Below are 19,724 nucleotides of genomic sequence, written 5' to 3' on the forward strand. Positions count from 1 at the left end.
ATTTGTAAATATACACTGTATTTCACAGATGAGGTGACTTTTTCTTATTTTCCAGGCTTGCTTAATGAAACACTTTGTACAGAAAAAGTTGTCTCGAGGTTGGTGGGTCATTGATGATTTGGCTCTGAAGAAGCCAAAACTTTGCCAGTCCTGGCAAGTTACACCTGAAAACAGTCATCTGGGAGACACTGAAAGAACTTATCATCAGATCTGAGCAGCTTGCTGGGGAAAACTGAATCTCAAATCACCACTTTGAGCATGGCTGACCATGCCAGCGGACGCGCAATTAAGACGAACGGTCCTGATTGCTTTGTTTCCAGATTTCACATGGAAATTAGGTGTGGATGCACTGCCAGTCCCTCTCATATGGTTGAATTTGTCCCTTCACCACAGTTTACTGACTTGGTGGTGAGCACCTGTGTCACCCCCAGCTTGTGCACACCACACTGACCCTTGGAAGGTCTTAGTTGCAGGTTGGGAAGGGCAGGGAAATTTTCAAGAAATATCTCAGATCCACAGGACATGAGGCTCCATCAGCTTTTCTGCATGCAGAACTACTTTTTTCTGTTATTTACTGGCTTCCAAAGTGTGATGAAAGACCTTTGTGAGCAGATAATTCAATGCAAAGTAGATTATGCCCTTCAGTGTTTCTTAAAAGCAAACACTTTCATGAGTTGATATTCCAGGAAACTACCAATTATCATTTTGATCCCTTTAGGATTAAACTCTAGGAGGATTAACTAGGATAGCAAGATAAGAAAACAAATCCAAAGAAAGCACACTTTACAGAAGATTTAAAGCCTTCCACAAATCTGTGCTTGGTAAGTTCAGTGTTGTGCTTACATGCAGAACCCCGTGCAACCCACCGGAATGTGAGATCTCAATCTTCATTTTACAGCCCCAAGCCAGACTGTTACCATCTGCAACATCTGAGCCAAGTAATTTCAAGCTGATTTATTACATTTCTAACTCTGAACATCCATCATTCTGAAAACAGCCTAAAGGGAGATGCCCCATACCTTAACTTACACATTTTACACTGTTCTCCCTCTAAAGCTGTCTGCCAATCATAATATTTAAATCCTATGGAGCTTACTTTGTGTTTTTTGTAATTTGAAGTTCACACTGTGTTTTATTAACATGCTGCATTCCCAGGTGAGGTGCAATAACTTTAGTATGGAAAAAGGTGCTACCACAGCACTGCACTTCTCATTTGCTGTTCCTTTGAATAGCCTCACTTAACTGGCTCTGTTTCTGACATCACAGGAATGAGTGCTATTATTTTCTAAAAACGTTATAAATTCTACCAATATCCAGCACCAAGTGTTTGTATTTACCCCTGAGGTAAGCAAGCTGTACTCAGAAGCTCCAACAAACCCCAAGGTTGTGAGGGCATGTGATGCTGCTCATGACAGAGCAGCAGTTCCTTTTAGCCTCTTCAGCACACAAATGGGTACCACAGACAACAGCAATTTATTTCCAGTCTCAGGGCTTTTCTAAAAACAATAGCCCAGTTTCTAGCATGCCTGGCAGCCACAGACCAGCCTGACTTGCAGTTAAGAGTGAATCTGAATACAGATTTTGAAAGCAGAATCTGTTACATGCTACAGAATTTCAGTTTTGTTTTATTACAACAGAGAGAAGTGAGAAATAACAATAAAACTGGAACTTGGGGTGCATTCTGACACAGAAGAGCTAGAAAAGACAACAGATTTTTTCTCACAGTACAATAATTCTTAAGGATGGACCAAAAGGATTATTTACCGCTTCAATGAACTGTTATCAAGGAATGAGAATATTTTACCCCACCTAGACAGCAAATAACCACAGACCATTTTGGAAACCCGTTATCAATAAAATTCTGCTCAAAGAAATTAAGCCTGTCCCATCTCTACCAGATCACCCAAGGTTTTATCTGGGCATCTAAAACCCAAGAAGTACAATTTTCATTGGGTTAATTCGAATTCCCAAAAAGGATTCTGTCAGAGGAACTCAGGCAGAGGGGTTTTTTTCAGTCAAGCCCATCTCCAACAACTCTTGCAGCATAAAAATATAGGAAAGACGTAAGCATTTGGTGTCGTAGAGCTCTTCTATGCTTCGTACTCAAATATTTTAAGATCCTCAAGGAGTTCTTTAGCGAGCGCCTGCAGCTCTGCATTGCGGCTCTGGGACAGGGCGACGATGCGCTGGAAGGGCAGCGTCTCGCGCACCTCGGCGCCCGACCTGGCCAACACCTCCGGCTCCAGGAGCACCGACTGCAGCAGGCGCAGGGCGTGCAGGCAGACCTCTGTGTCGGGGTCTAAAAGCAGGGAAGAAAAGCACCCAGTGCTTGTTAGGATCCACCAGGCAGACAGGGAATAACGGAAGTGTCCTAATTCCCAGTGCTGTTGGCTGTGGCTGGCTGGCTCTAGTAGGTACCTGAAAACCACATTTTTGTCCTCCCTCAGCAGCTTCTGCCCAGCAGTGTTTGCGAGGGAGAGATAACCAGGAACCTTTCTCTTATTTTCCAGATGTTGAAACTGCTGTGAAGCAGGGAATTTATCACCCTGAATTTATCCAGTCAGTACCCAGGATGTACTGTTGGATGCAATCCAATTTAAGAGCAGAACAAACTGCCATGAACAAACAATATCCCGTGATTATTCAGACTTAAAAACAGACTAACAAATCAAATCTGCAGTAAATCATTAGGCTTTTCTTTAATTTCTTTTTATATGAGGCTTCAGATTTCCTCAAAGCTCAATAAAATATTAATCTTTATAAAACTTTCTAGCAACCACGTATCAACCTTCCAAGTGTTTAATTCAGTCTGCACAAAATTGAAATGGGTATTGAAGCACTGCTGCTCAGGAATGTGCCAGGGAAATGCAGCAAAGACCTTTGACTGACTTAAGCCAGGAAGACATGTAATAACTCCACTGCTAAGAACACAGAATGCATTTTTAATTACTGAAACATTAGGAGCATTACATTTTAATCATTTGCAACGGCCCATTTGCATTTAGTGGTTTACAGCTTTATCAAAAGCATGTGGTAGAAAGACTTCCCTATTCTGCATATTCCAAATGAAAACATCTAATATATTTTTATAGCTGAAGCAGTTATTTGTCCCACGTGCCATGCATTTTTAATGTGTTTTTCATTAGCATACCTAGTCTTCAGCAAGCTTTTGAAAAAGGGTTGTGCAGAAAGGTTGAGAAAATTAATTCAGATCACTTTGAGCACAAAATCACCAGAGAGACCAAAATCTCACTGAAGGAGCATAAAACCAGTGCAGTGGTGAACCAGAGTGCACTGAGCTTGGAGGAGGCATTTGGTGGGGCTGAGGCAAGTTCTTTCCTTTCCTGGCTTATTTCACATGTAACACTGGTGACCTGAAAAAGGACTGAGGAGAATTATTCATTAAAGCATAAGGGTTGAAAGCACTCAGGGGGGCCAGAGAACAGGATGTGATGGACACCGAAGAAGACTCTGGATTTCAGCATGAAACTCACTGCTGAGATGGGGATTTTTAAGTAATTCCCAGCAGCACAAGGCTGAAGAACAATATTAAAGATTGTGACATCTGATCTACACCCAAAAGCCAGGCACTCTCTCTCTCTCTTCCCCCATCTTCCATCATAAATGGAAATAAGCAGGTGTTAACCTCTTAAGAAAGGAGTTCTACTTTCTCCTGGAAAAGCAGCAGGGTGGGCTATAATCTGAGGACACAGGTATTGTCTAAACCCAAAAAACAACGTGCATTTTCTCCTTTTCCGTGCAACGAGAATCCTAGCTGTTGGGTATGCTGGACAATTTTAAACATGTCAGATCAATAAAAGTCCTGTGATTAGTGCTGTACACCCATGGCACAGCCAGTAGTATTGCTGACACCCAGGCTGAAGGCTCTAAGGAGTCTCTTTCCATCATCATCTCCAGCAGTACCTGCAGGTGCAACTTTGAGTGATGAGCAGTTGTAACTCTTGGGGAAATGCTGCAGCTCAGCCTCACAGACAGCAAGACTTTATGTCCTATTTCCAGGCTAGCAACACTTCAGTGAATCCTTTTGAAAAAACCTGGTACAAGTTTTGGTTTTCAGACTTATTCTGACCTAATCAAAATATGACTAGAAGCCTTGAATTTGCCCTCTCTTGCCTTCCTTTTCTGCCTCCATGCCTTCCACACTGTGTATTTTTTAATGCCTATATTTTTGCCTGATATATTGCTCCAACTGCACAGATCACCTCCCCCTTTTTCTGTTCTTAGTATTATTCTACACTTAATCATTGGAAATAGCAGCCACAAACTACAGCCCAAATAGGTAAGAAGAAAGAAGCTTTGGGGAGTGAAATCTATGTAGTTCATTTACAATTTTCCTCTGTGTGACATTATTCCTCCATGAAATAAAGCCACTAATACTTTTAATGGCTTGCAGTACTGCTGGGAAGCTTCATATATGTAAGATGAAAAGAGCTTTGTTATTAATACTGTTACAGGAATCAATATTAATATTATCTGCAAGTGTTTAAAGGCTGTAGAAATTAAAGAATCGATCAGGGGAGAAACCTTAGCAGGGGAGCCAAGAAAATGAGGATCTGTAGGAGATCAGGAAATGATTTCCAGCTTGATGAACAAGAACATTTTCCAGTAAGAGCAGAGAGGTTCTAGGAAGAATCTCCAGCAGCAGCCAGGGAAGCTCAACAGCTTGAGTCACTCAAATGAAGAACAGATTAGGCACGCGGGCATCCAGCAAAGGAAGGAAATGATCCTGCACCAGAAGATGACTTAATACACATTTAACCTCAGATTGCCATTGTTTTGAATGCATTCTGAGATGTTCTGAGTTAAATAAATACATATGCCTTAAAATACACTCCCTGAGGATTACATGTGGTTTTGAGAATACTACTTATTGAGGATAATCATGTTTCCTAAGAGGATTTAAAAAAAATACCAGAGAAATCTTTCTCTTGTCTCCAATATCATTAGGGACGTTTTCTAAAAGCCTTGTCTACAAAGCACTCAGAGAAATGTAAGGAATCTTCATTATTCAGCATTATATTTATGTCAACAGCTTCCAGATTTAGTCATTTCTACACTAGCTGAGTAACATTTTGTTTGTACAAGATCAAAAAAAAATCCTTTAGCTGTAATCAAATCAGTGCATCACATCCTCCCAACCACCAGCACACACATCTCCAACTACAATTTCAAAACTATCACCATTATTTCTGGGGAAGAGGGAGAGAAATCAAGCTGCTTGCCTCAGCCAGGATCACAGGCATAGCACAAACCTATCACCATCGTACAGCGCTGATGTAATTTTACCAAGGTGTTGAAACTGCTGGAGTTTGCTGACGTCCTGCAAGCTGCCAGCTCAGTTTGATGTCACTGGCTTTCAGTCACTGACAAAAGGCAGCTGATAACGTGGATGGATTTTAGTCACATCTGTCATTAGCACCAGGCTCTCAGATGAACTGTCCCCTACAGCAGTATTTAAGTAATTGCATTACATCAATGCTGAACAGCTTATCCACAATTGGCTCAGAGTTGTGTGAACTCAATTTACACGTGGCCACACCATCCCCTGGCCACCTGAATGCAAGATTTATTGCCAGCACACTGCTTACAGCTGTGCCTGTGTACAAGAGCACAGAAGTTCACAAGGCCAAGTGCAAGGTCCTGCACATGGGTTGGGGCAATTCCAAGCACAAGTACCGGCTGGGAGACTGAGAGCAGCCCTGAGGAGAAGAACTCAGGGGTGTTGGTGGATGAGAGGCTGGATATGAGCTGGCCATGTGCACTGACAGCCCAGAAAGCCAAAGGTGTCCTGGGCTGCATCCAAAGCACCGTGGGCAAGTCTGCCCCTCTGCCTCGCTCGGGTGAGACCTCACCTGCAGAGCTGCCACCAGCCCCAGAGCTCACAGTATAAGGAAGACATGGATCTGCTGGAATGAGTCCAGAGGAGGGACATTATGATGATCAGAGGGCTGGGGCACCTCTGCTATAGAGACAGGCTGAGAGCTGGGGAGCCTGGAGAAGGCTACAGAGAAACCTTAAAGCTTCTTCCAGTGCCTAAAGGAGCTACAAGAGAGCTGGAGAGGGACCTTGTACAAAGAAACGTGACAGGACAAGGGGCAATGGCTTAAAACTGGAAGAGGGGATGGTTAGATTAAATATTAGGAAGAAATTCCTCACTATGTGTGCGATAAGGCACTGGCACAGGTTGACCAAAGGAGCTGTGGATACCTCACCCCTGGAAGTGTTCAAATTCAGGTTGCATGGACTTCTGAGCAGCTTGGTCTAGTGGAAGGATGTCCCTTCCTACAGAAGGGGGGGTTGCAATGAGATGCTCTTTAAGATTCCTTCCAATTTAAACTATTCCATGACTTTATCATTTCAAAAGCTTCTCACCACTGCTGTAGGTATTATTCAATTCAATTCCTGTCTGATTCCAGCAGGAAGGAGCAATCTGCCTCTCAGTCTTTCCTTATAATGAGCCTGTCAGACTATCTGTGCTCACAGCATATCCAACAGAGCCAGCCACGGCCAGGGCTTCCCCCTGTAAGATCCTTTTACATTGCCAATGCTGGCAAGGCTGAGGCAGCACCTGCAGCAGCAGAATTTTCCAGACATTTCGATACTGTTGATAGGTCTGAGGAGACAAGAAATGTTGTGGTAAAGATGCTCTGAGGGGAAGAAGCAGGGAGAACACCAAAGTAGAAAAAAAGACCAAGCTTTGCTGCTGCAATTCTTACAGAAACAAATGCACTTTCTCTCTGCAATATTTCTGCCACAGCTCCTATATTCCAGCTGGGTTTCTGTCAGCTCCTTCCTGGTTGGGTGGCTGCTCCCACATGGAGTTCAGCTAAGGAGAATTCCCTACTCTCCTACAGACATGTTTGTCATACTTTTCTCAGGGAAATCCTTGAGAGAGACTCCCAGGATTCAAACTGAAGCAGCAATTCAATCACAATTTGCCTGGCCACTACTGAGGGGATGAGAATGAAGAGGAGATTGCACAGAGCTCTGTAGCTGCTGGGTAACACTGCTCCTCACAGAACATCAATTTGCATGAGTTGTTAGGCAGGGCAAGGAGCTCCTGCTCAGATGGCAAGGACAGCCCAGAGCTCCATCCAGGCAAGCAGCTGAGTATGGAAAAGTATGAGTATGGAAAAGGGCAAACATTCCAAGAGACTTGCCCTGGCCACTCTTCCAGCCTCCCAGATACCTGAGGCTCAGGGAACTCTGCGTCAGAGCTGACATCCCTGCATTCACCCAAATGGATGTGGTCTTAAAGGGCAATCCTCTCCTTAAGATTAATTTCATCATCTGAAGAACAGCATGAAGATGAGTCAGGGGAGATTTAGGCTGGGTATCAGAAGGTTTTTCAGACAGGGGGTGGCTGGGCACTAGAATTAGCTCCAGGGAGGGGAAGCTGTCACAGCCCCAAGCCTGCCAGAGTTCAAGGAGCATTCTCAGGCACATGGTGGATTCTTGAGATGTTCTGTGGGGTCAGGAGTTGGACTTCATGATCCTGATGGGCCCCTTCCAACTCAGCATATTCTATGGTTCTATGACAAGAGGATGAAATTGCTGAGCACTTGAAAGTGGTTTTGATTTATGAAGCAGAATTTGTTTTAATACAGACATCGGTTTATAAATATGATGGTTCTGTTTGTCCAGATGTTTTTTAAACATGAGGCCATGCAAACAACCTGAAATTTCAAAAGCTCTCACAACCATAACAAATTTGGACAGAAGAACAAGGCATTAGAAACCTTCAGAGTTAGTAATGAAAAGCAAATATTGAGGGTGAAGGCAGCAAAGTGAGAATGTGCTTCATACAAGCATTTCTAGTAGAGACCATAATTTGCAAAGAATTTGGATAAACAAGGTTGGATTTCCACATGGAACAGTGGTGGGGGAAACTGAAGGGCAAGATCTAAAATTAGTCCTATGTCTCTTTTTGTGTTTTGTTTAATGAAGTACCTGGAGCAATTTCCCAGCTATGGACAAGACGTATCACTAACCAAGTGTCTCTGAATTCCATGCTTTCTCAAGTATCCAAAGAGACAAATTTTTTAAACTGCATTCAAAGAAAAGGAAAGTGGAAAAGAAGAGAAAATAAAGACACACAATGTTAAAAAAACCCAACCAACCAAAAAACCTCAACCAAACAGAGAAAGTAGAGAAGAGCCTAGACACCTTTTCTCCAGCTCTCATTTGTTGGCAAATGTTCTGAATGATAAAAAATGAAAAATAATTTAGTCTTTAATATTAATACCTGAGCTGATTGTTAGTTCTTATACTTCAAGAGATCCTTGGTAAAGTAATGTTTCAATCCACTTCTTTGGGAGTTACAGAGTGGAGGTCTTATTGCATCTTTAGATGGAAAACACCAGAAAAAAAATACTGACAAATCTCAGGTGGATTTCCACTCAATATGATACAGGCTTCTTTTTCTGTGGCTGAGGACAGGGCTTCTTTAAATCTGAAAGTTATGTGAAACCCTCAGCCAGGACACCAGCACAGGGATAGCAGCTGATGGAGGAAACTAAAGCTGCCTATTTTGTCCAAGATGGGAACAGCTGCTCTGCAAACACATGGTGCTCCACAAGAGGAGAACTCCATTGATCCCACAAGCTGCTCCACAGACAGAAATCTGAGTCATCATTCATGTGCTTTATGCTGGCACCAGGCTGGGAAGGTGTAGGCAGGCACAGCTGATACCTACACAGAAGATTTAGTGATCTGTGTTGGTTATTAAAGGGTGTCCATCATTTAGAAGGTTTAAAACTGGCAGAAAACATAGGAAGAAAAAGACAGTCCACTTCATGAAGTATTAAACTACAGAGACCTGAATTATCTTCGAAAATTATGTCAAACATTTGGTTTTCTCCTATGATCAGTAAAGCCTTCAGCAGAAAGATCTATTAAGAATTCTTGTTAGTGAACATGAAGTCACACCAGCTCATCCAAGTTTCCCAAAGACAGTAGGACAGTTTGCTGTTAACATTCTTACTGCACTAGGAACCTTTAATAGATTTTTTTCCCTTCTATCTCTTCCAATCAGTGTATTCAACATCAAGGCATGTTTCTGCCTCTTCAAAAATTCTGTGAGGCAACTTGAATCAAATCCATCTTTGCTTCAAATACAAGAAGGGGAAATAAAGACAATCAAGTCAATTATTTGCTCTCTTCATTTAATGGGAAGGATATTTTTCTTTAGGGAACAAGGATGGGCAGAGACTGAGAACTCAGAGAAGGAATGTGAGGGATTTATCAGCTGCATACAAATGGAAGAAAGATGGGCTGATGCATATAGGCTTAGGCCATGGACCTTTGGAGACTGACAATGGAAAAGCAAACAGGATGATTCTCTGAAAATAAAAAAAAATATCAGAGGATGATTTCTGGGGCCTCTCTTAGTGGGAATGGTGATAAAAGCATACAAAACTGGAAAGCTGAGTCATGTCATAAGCCTTAAACAAAACAGGCTTTGAAGAAGCTTCCTGCAGGCAGGCAGAACATCCAGGATACTCTGCCAGCACAGGGTAGTGCTCTACTCTCCTGCATGGAAAAAACAAGACCTTATAATGTAGCAGCTCCAGGTGTTTATGAGCTGAATCTTGGCTAGCAGAACATGAAGATGCTGGTCAGGGAAAGAGGAGAGGAGTAAAAGTGGGAGGAAGCTGCTGAATTTTCCAAGTAGAGACATTTAGAAATAGGTTAAACGTTGGAAAACTACAGAGATCTCACACAAAATGATGGGAACAAGATCGGGTCTTGGATCTGACCCCTCATCTGATACCCAAACCAGTCAGCTCTCTCTTGACAGAAAGCAGACTTCCTCCAAAGGAATCTGAACCTGCAGAACTGCATTATCTGAAAACCTTCCTCCTTTGCTGTAACTGGAGAAGTTTATTATCAAAAAGTCAAGGAATTAGCCATGATCATCTTCTTTCTACAACCCAGCCATAAACAATTAGCACTTCCAAATTGCAGAGTAGCCTTTCCATTTCTTGTTTCCATTAGTAGCTGCAAATTAATTATAAATGTTGCCCATTTCATCCTCTTATTTGACCTATGAACCTTTTTCAGACAACAGACTGCATCAAATTGTTATATTTTTTGTTTTATCACAACAATTGGAAGGGCATATTTGTGAACTCATAGTCTGACAGGATTCTTTGAGCATGTTTTGGGTTGGTATTTTTTGCTAGAACAACTTATATATATAATATTAGCCATCATGAATTAAAGGAAAACCTGGACTAAGATGTGTAAAATTTCAAAACACAGCTGAACAAAGGACCATGTATTTGATGTTCTCTGAGGATCCCATTTTTTATCAAAATATATTAAAAACTCCTATAGAAATGGTGTTTTCCCTTACAAGGATTACTTAATTTCCTGAGACCTTGGAAGAGAGAGCCTGTGGCATTCCACAGCAGGAAATTATTTGATGAAAAGCTTGAGCAGCTACATTTTCTGTAAAATAATTAAAGGAACCATGAGCTATACAAATAGCTTTCAGTTTACCAACCCTAACCAAAGCTTTTTCAAAAAATCAGCATCAAAATAAGGTCTGGAAAAAGCAGATGCAATCTCTCTCATTTCAGCTGCTCCAAGTATTTAGCAGTCGTACCTTAGCAGGGCTTTAGCAGCACAGAAGGATAATTAACCTCCCCAGTCCTATCTGCACACCAAAATCTCCTCATAAATCTTGAGAAAGCCCAGGCAGGGCAGTGTCACAGCTCTGTCCCCCTGCTGTCCCTCACAAGCTGTGCACACAGCTGCCAGCCCAGTCCAACGCACACTGGCAACGTCAATCCCTGCTGGCTCCTGCACAGGGATTTGAAGCCTCCCAAAGAGCAGAGCCTTGATGTCACTCATGTTCCTGACAGTGACAACACAAGTCCTTGACGTCCTTGGAGTCCTGCACTGGCCAAAGGCATAGCTGGGAATAGTTCTCCAGCCCTGGAGCCCCAAGTCCTACTAGAGCACAAGGCCTCTCTTCAGAAAGAGACACTTTTGCAATGGGTCAGTGAAATTACAGACTTGGCTTCCTCCCCCCAAATGTGTACATTTTCCTTTGTTCACTGTAGTGAACAGATATGTAGTTTCCCCTTAAGGTTTATTTTAAAGTTTGTATGTGAAGACACAAGTGGCTGTTTTTATAAATCACTCCATCAAATTTCTCCAATCCCTATTCTTAAATCTACCACCCTAAAACTTTACATTAATGGAATATTACATACAGTGGCAAAAATTCTGTGGGAAATGCACATCTTTGCCCTCCAGCTATTTGTCCTTTATGTTTACTTTTATTCTAATATCAGCTAATCAGGTTACAGATATAAATTTCTGCTTTGTTATTTGCAACATCTATTGCAAATCTACAAAATCTTGAAAGTCACAGTTCACCAGGTTCTTAGAGCAACTTACCATTCAACAGCCACCAAAGCAGGGGAATAAAACCTGGACTTTCACTGATGTACTTCAAGCCTCTTAAGTTGATACTCACATTGTAAAGTGACATTAGCATTAGCCTAGAATTGAAAGAAAGAAGATGTGAGAGCCTTTGATTTCTTTGCATGCTTCAGCAACTTTTGACATTTGTGTCAAACATGTACTGATGCAGATTATTATCTGCATCAAATTATATAAATATTCCTGTGCTAATAATTTATATTTTGGTAACAGAGAGAAATCTCAATTTATATATATATATACAAGCCATGCTGTGCAAACCTTTGTTCCTACTGTTAAATCACATATTACAAACACAAGGAAAAGAGTAAGAAGGTCCCAGGGAGGGCCTGGAATGTTCTCTGCTCTGGAGCCAGCTTGGCTACTGCTCTCCCTCATGCCTGAGATAAACCTGCATGTCACTGCACTGCCACCATGTCCAAACAAAAGGGAATTGGTAATTCCAAATGCACTTCACACCTCACATCCAATTCTCAAACAAGGTCTCGTGGTTTAAGCTCCTATGCCACCAGCAGACTTTTGGATACTTTGTGGACACTTTCAGAAAGCAGAAAAAGGCAGTGACCCGCTGCAGGCTAAACCAAATTTTAAGAGGTGTCATTTATGTGCTCTGAGTTTGATCACCTTGGTTATTAAGGAGGAGAAAGAAGGAAGAGCACATTTATTAAATTTACTGCACCAGTTGCCACTGCCAAGCAGGGAGAGGTGCTCTGGATCTGAAACTGCAGCTGGTAAAGCTCATACATTGCTTTTCAGCCAGCTCTCTGGGCTTCCAGAACAAGCCCTGACAAAAGAGCACAACACTACCTATAATCAGCCAGAATGGAAATGATCAATAACCCATCATCTTATAATGGCAATGTTAACATTTCTTGAGAATGTCTTGCACCCTTAATCTGTTTGACATTTGCAGTTAGAAATAAAGTGACGTAAAAAGGCACTGCTGTGTTTGTATTTTTATTTCACTTGTTTGCTTTGTGCAGGGACTGGTGGTGGTGATCCAGGGAAGTGCTGAGGTTTTTGGAGTGTTGGAATACCCCACAAGCCAATGTAGTGGCATATTAATATATAACAGCATATTTAATTAAACACATTCACCTAGGCACAACAGAGGTGCATTTCCAGGCCCTTTATAACCACCTTTATCTCCAGTATCAGCACATTTTTATAAGTATTTCTTGCAATAATAATTGCAGAAGTGCTCATTGAAGTAAACCTGACACAAATTACTGATTACTGGATAAACAATACTTTCAGGTGGTTTTTTTCTAAAATGTGGAGTGAGTCTTAATTATGCATTTCATAATCTTCCTACTTAGACAAGCCAAATTTAATTAACATCTTGTACTACTATATCTGTCAATGCTTTCTTTAAAATCTAGAACTAAATGCACAGCTAAAGCTCCCTCTTGTCTTGTTAATACATGGGATTAGTACATAAAATATACTATTATGTTTAAATATCTCTCTTTACTGGCTACGTTCAACTGCCACAAAAGCAAAGTTGCATATTCTTAACCATTTAATTATAGCCACAAACAATTATGTAAATGTTTATTGACTGTAGCAATTACTAACATTGAACAAACCCTACACCAGTGAGAAGGAAACCTAAAGTCTTTCACATCTGCTATTTCAGAAAGGCAAGGACACCCCTGAGATTTCAGTCTCAGCGCTCAGGTTGATGCCTGGGATATATTTTATCCCATACTCATAGACTATAGTGGATATCACAGCAATTTTGGAGTAAGTGACAGGTTCTCCCTGTAATTTTTTTGTTTATATATTCATCCAAATAGAACACAGGACTGCTAGAACTAGAAAAGAGAACTCCTCTCTTTATCAGCTCACTTTGATACTGCTGGGTGTAGAACTGGACTCACAGTTTCCCATGATTTGTAACACAGCAATGAAAAATATTTTTGAACATAGAAGATAGAAAATAATAATAAAACCTCAGAACTAAGCAAAAGCCAACCATAGCATTTAAAATTAAAAGCTAAACTTTTCTTCAACTGATTGAATTGCAAGTTGATGTCCTCCCATGTAACACCACGGTGATGCTTTAATAAACTGCATTTCCAGAATAATGAATAGACATTTTCATCTGTGAGGTGCAGTTTTAAAAACGTATCTGTATATAAATGTATCTGTAAACATTATTTATCATGATTCTGGAGTCCATCTTCACCTAACTTTGAAACAGCACTAGAATTTATGGCAACCTTTGTATCCTTGTCTCACAGTTGTCTTTCATTTTGTCCTGGCTTATGTTTCCTATGGGAGGAGAAAAGGGAGTTCTTCTGAAACATCTGCTTATGAAAATGCTGATTAAGGTTAACCAGCAGCTAAAAAACCTTACATGCAAAGAACAATTTAAAAACAAATCAACCAACCCCCCAAAACCCTTCTTTTCTGTAAACTCCCCAAAAGGATAAGAGAAAAATCTAGTGTTAGTTAGTAACAGGTTCTTCAAACTGAACAGTGGCAAGACACATACAGAGATCATTAAAAAAAAAAGGACTTTTTTTTTTTACTATGGACATGAAAGATAAACAAAGGGAAACATTTTGCACTAAAACATTTGAGCAAATTAGGCTACTTCATTCTCTGACAAGGCCATGAAGAAATGTCCTTTCTGGCATTTGCTGTAATGTCAGCATACAGCAATTTTTTATTTTTTTTTTATCCAATGGCAAGTTCAAAGTAAGGAAAAAAAAATGTTGGTTCTGTGGGATATCAGAAAATATCATCACTGCACTGCATTCAAGCTATTGCATCACATGTTTAATACTTCTCACTTATCAACCACCTTGAGCAACCTCTTATCCAAGCCTCCCTCCATTTGTTAGCCTACAAAGCTGGCCCCTGTTGAATTCCTTGCCACCTCATGGGATTGCTCTGTGGATATTTTACCAGCAGTGCTGTATTGGCAGCCAACTTTACACCACCCTGGGTAACTCTTCTGCAAAGCAGGCAGATTTTGAAGCATAATAACAAGCAACCTAAGATATAAACTCAAAAGAAAGGGTCTCAAAACCAGTCACATTAATACAATATTAAATGATCCATAATAGTTTATAATTTAATAGCTTATCTGGACCCTAGACATATATCCACCTGAAATTCAGAGGAACATCTTCCCTCCTCCTCTCAAAGTCCTCTTTTTTTATCCCATTTACAGATTCTGAAACAGTATGGATTCCCTTTCCAGTGTTGTTTTTTCTGTTTGTTTGTTTGGCTTGATGTTTTTATACACATGAAGGCACAAATTACCTTTTCTTTCATAAACTGAGCTTCTCACACAATTCTTTCAGTTGGGATGTTATCAAAAAAACCCTAGCACTGACCTTCAATCCCAAAGCTTGACAGAGTAAATAACTGATCTCAAATCATCAAGTCACTATCTGCAGCACAAGCTGTTCAGCTTTCCCCTCACCACCCAACATGGAAAGGCAAACTCCTCCAGAGGACAACTTGCTCCCCCTCACACGAGCAATCACCTGACAGCACCATCTCCTCCCAGTGACTGTGGGAAGGAGCCCAGTCAGCAAATTCCTGACATCCCCCTCTCTGACAGCTGAGGTTAGGCAAGGTAAAACCTCTCCAAAGTGAAGACCAAGCCTGCTTTCATGACTATCACATCCAACCTGCTTAAATGTGTGCCTGGATGTGGTCAGGTTACTGTAGCTGACAGAGCTGCTGTTTGTCAGCTGAGCTGGGACAGCTACCTGGGGCATAAATTGTTTGTGTATTTATCAAAAAACCACCACAGTGGCTCAAACCACCTTCATCAACAAATGAACCAGGTGTACAGGACCAGTGCCCACAGTTCAGCAGATGAGCCACTTGTTAAGCCACAGTAATTTGCCCAGTGAAACCCATATATCCTCGGATTTTAAGGTTTTGGAGAAAAAGGCAAAGACAATTGTTTATTTAATCTCTCCATCAGCTTAAAAGCACTTTTACAGTAGCTGAACTGTGTAACAGGGCCTTGCCTTTAAAGCTGTATTGCAAGGTCACTTTACAGGCATTGTGTCTTACAAACTGAAGTGCGTGGTGAGTCTGGCTGCTAAAGAGCCTGAAATGATTTCATTTTTGCTCTTAGCAGATCCATAAGTCATTTTCTTCACTAAGGACATGTGACATTTTACACTTCATATCAGAAGGGAATAAAAATGAGTTCACATTTCCCACATCTTCTCTGTTGTAAAACTTGACCTCACACCCTCCTTACTTCATGCCAAACTCATGACCCCCTCCCAAGCTAGAAGAGGGCACCCCTGCTCACCTTTACAATATTATGGTGCTAAAGAGACTTCCCAAGAGACACAAAACCTGAATAGAATTTTGTAGTCAACCCTAGTATATCTGCAAGGAATGATACTGGGAAAAGAACTTCCAAAAATTATGTTTCCTCTCCAGGAAAGGGATAATGGGAGAGTGGGAAAACTGCTGTCATCACTTGAACTGCACTGCAAGATAATGCATTTCACCTGAAAGGGGCAAAAAAGTCAACATACACTTTAAATTTGTTACAGAGTCCTGGCTTCATGTCTCCCAGGAGATGCATCATCGTGTCCAGTAATTCCCGACTGGAACTGACCAGGAACTCACGGCCACACGCCAGCGCAGCCACATCTGAAAGCACAAAACATCACCAAAAATCATGTTTCAAACAGAAGTTTATGCTAATTATCAGGACCACTAAAAAGATAGGTCAGTTGTGAAGAATGAACTATGGCATTGATATAAACCTCAGACTACATTAGGCTGTACAGCAAATATTGAACAACAAACATTGGTCAAGCTCCTTCAAAATTCTGCATTGACAACCAAAGCATTTATTCAAAATGCCCAGTGTCCCAATAGCAGCACAGTAAATTGTGAAACAAAAGGCTATATTCATCCACAGGTAATGTGTGACTGAAACAAAGCTGACCATTATAGGTTCCACTTTAAAGGAACAGGATTGCAGAGTTTTACAACCACTCAATTCAATATACCTGGCACATCACATAACCAAAAAAAGGGGTTAATTCCTGCCTCTATGGAAGTGTGGCATTATTCAAGCACAAACCAAAAGACAAAATTATTTTCAAAGGCTACTGTTCCAAAGCAGACTTTTCTTTATTATTTTCCCTTATACCAGCCCCCTACTCAGTACAAGTAGCATAATGCATCACCTAATAATTTTTTTATTTTATTTATCTTTATTGACATCCAAACAGCTAAAAATCCCACATTCAGAAAAGCTGTTCATTCAAGATTCATTTATTTGTATCAATATTGACTGTTTCATCTACCTTGCATCATGTCTTTAGTGTAATTTTGACAGTTACAGTTTCACAGAAATTCAGATGTATCAACCTTGTGCCTCACAGCTTCCCAAACCAAGCACATTATTCTACAACAGATATGTGGCTTTTTACTTATTTTCTGGCCCTAAAGAAAACCACTTAGTATGGAAGTCAGGTTTATAACCTTTTACTTCTCTTATACAGTCAAAGTGCAGCATATCTGACAATAACCATTTTTTTAAGCACTTTCAAAATCCTCAGTCCATGCCTTAAGCTGGGGCTGATCTATTTGCACCATTGGCAATTTGTAATCTTGTAGATATTGGCATCACTGGTGATTCACAAAGTACATTGCTCAATGTGTACAAACTAATGTGAGCACACAAGGCTGGTACAATGGTCCTTGTTTCATTTCAGACTGAGGGATGCAACAGGGAATTTCAGAACGCAATGGCTCCTACCCATCTGATCCTTAACGATGTCCCAGGCAGCACAGAAGTGTAACAGAACTGAAATTGAAGAGCACTTCTGTACCAGAAGTGTCTGTGACAAAATTTGCTGGACCTTTAGAAAACCAGAAAGTCACCCAAGATATCAACATTGACAACTTAACTTTGAAAAGCTGTATTTACTGCAGCTTCTATGAGGCAGTACAAGTTCCCAGTAGGTGTGGAATGCTATTCTGAGACACAACACTAACTTACTTGTTACAATCCCTGCCAAAGCTAATACAAACTGATTTTCCTCAGAATCCAAATCCTGCTGTTTCATGTCTTCACTTAATGACTTCACAAAGCTCTCCATGGTCTGGGCAGTGATTGTGAAAAACTTTACTGCTTTACTCTGCAAGTATGGAGGAGAAGAAAGATTATACACACTACAGCAACTATAATTATTAGATGCTACAGTAAAAACTGGTCAATCTTCCAAATTATTAAAACATCCAGTTACTTCAAATAAACAACAGAAAATACCAGGTATTCATTGAGTGACATGTTTGATCCCCTAATATTTGAAACCATTACCTTAGAACAAAACAGGAAACTACTCAATGCTACATTTATTAATAAAACTGAACTACAGCATATCTACCTCCTAAGCACACAATTATATATAATCAACCAGCAGAATTAAAGCTTATTATCAGAAGTAAAAATATTATCTCTGTTTTGCAGTAGTTGCACCAGGTGTTTCACATTTACCTGGTCTACTACAGTAGCTTTTGTCAAAATCAGCTGAAGACTGGAGACTTAGCATTAAATTCCTAAGAAAACAATGAAGGAAAAAAAAACAGAATTCAAATGGATCCTAATAGGACTCATTAATTGCTCAATACAGCATGGAGATTAACAAGTTATGCAGGAGTTCTTTGGAAAAGGAAATGGAGGTCTCTCCTGAGTCACAGGTTGAACTTAAGTCAACCACATCACGTGAGAAAAATTAATCACCACAGCAGAGCATAGGAACAGGAGCACAGGCTGTAATTATGGAACAGTCTTTTCCCCTCAGCTGCAATCCTGCTCCATCTGGAGGTATCTCAGCTGAGGGAGCACCACCTGGTACAAAGCTAAGGGCTGGTCAAAGAGCCTGGCCTGAGGTGCAGAGTCCACAAAGAAGGATGGAGAGACCTGTTTCTGTGTATTGGTAATTCTGACAAAGTAAAACTTTGCTGGAACTCTATTTCCCACAGAGGATGAAGGCTTTCATAACCAAAATAGTGTGGCAGAAAGCCCATAATGCTAGGTTTTCCCAGTGTCTTTAATAATTTTTCCAGGTGTTTCATGAAGCAGTTGAAATTTCTGGTCATTCCCAGCACTGACCCAATGGGAGAGTTGAAGAAATGCCTGAACTTTTATTCATTTTGTAAAGTGACTGAAAATCTTAATACTTTTGCAAAATTGTTGCAAAGCTAGTGGTAACATTTATTTATTCCTCTACTGCTGCACATTCACCACATTAAAGATGTATCGTTCCTGTGGGGTGACTTCAGCAAGAGGGGACAAAAAGCAGGCTCAGTCAACACAGTATCTTCACAAATGATGCTGTGGCCCCAGAACAGGAATGAAGGGATCATGGAGCAAGAGGAGGAAGGTAAGTGCATGTGCTGGATGTAGTTTTTATATGGACACCACTCCTCAAAGACAGGAGTTTTAACACAAGCACTGACTATAGCTCCAGAAGCAAGGGGGTGTGAGAGAAAATGAGGAGCCCAACAAGTCATTATGAAAATACATATTCACATGGGAACATGAAGGTACTAAGCACTCTGAGAAGTTGGTATGCTGCACAGAAAACAGAAGAAATCTTCCATCTGCCAACCTCTTGAAGTTTCACTGGTGTCCTCTCTGCTGATCCTCCTTTCCAGACAGCCACTGCTTAACTAGTGCTGAGCTCCAGCAGAAACCCATCAGGTTTATAAATAGCAAACACTGCACACTCTGCACAATCTCTTATTAACTTGACGGCATTTTCATGGGACTGAAGAATGTCTCACCCACACACGTTGAGATAAGGCCAGTTCTGAAAGCAGCCATTAAGATGCTTGAGCTCAGATGGTGCAATGAACCCTCTGCTGTCTGTGGAAATCCTGTGTGAAAGCTCCAGGTAACATGAAAAAATTGCTGCCACAAAACATGAAGTCATTTGTCACTGTATCAGACAACTGAAGTAGCAAAACACCTTGTAGGATCAAAAATTTCTCAAGTTGAAGCAAGCCTTGATGCTGTTCTGAAATCAAACTTCCAGGTTGTATTTCCATGTGAGAAGCCTGTCATATCTAACTGAAGCTTTTTGAAAGACGTCCAAAACAATCTCATGGGAATTAATTTACTTCTTTTTTTGGTAGCTGCAGGTAGGAAACCTTGAAAACTCTCTCATGATGCTTCTCTGGATGCCTCTTCAAATTCTCTCCAGGAACATGGGCAAAACCAGCAGGCATCTCTCCCCTAC

At 40.8% G+C, this 19,724-nt stretch overlaps 1 protein-coding gene across 5 annotated transcripts in view; it reads right to left on the reverse strand.

Annotated features, from left to right (window-relative positions):
- Window positions 1-1,597: 1,597 nt before the first annotated feature.
- Window positions 1,598-19,724, reverse strand: part of HSF2BP (heat shock transcription factor 2 binding protein) — a 31,653-nt gene continuing 13,526 nt past the window's right edge. For all 5 annotated transcript variants that reach the window (XM_023924190.2, XM_086879618.1, XM_023924199.2 and 2 more), the window contains 4 exons: window positions 17,480-17,618; window positions 15,999-16,116; window positions 11,431-11,534; window positions 1,598-2,299 (listed from right to left, as the gene is read on the reverse strand). In XM_023924190.2, coding sequence (XP_023779958.1) covers window positions 2,091-2,299; window positions 11,431-11,534; window positions 15,999-16,116; window positions 17,480-17,618 — 570 coding nt within the window. In that variant the 3' untranslated portion in view covers window positions 1,598-2,090. The remainder of the gene's footprint in view (window positions 2,300-11,430; window positions 11,535-15,998; window positions 16,117-17,479; window positions 17,619-19,724) is intronic.

This window comes from Cyanistes caeruleus, chromosome 3 (assembly GCF_971803275.1).
Source record: "Cyanistes caeruleus chromosome 3, bCyaCae1.hap1.1, whole genome shotgun sequence".
In the NCBI taxonomy this organism is placed as follows: domain Eukaryota; kingdom Metazoa; phylum Chordata; class Aves; order Passeriformes; family Paridae; genus Cyanistes; species Cyanistes caeruleus.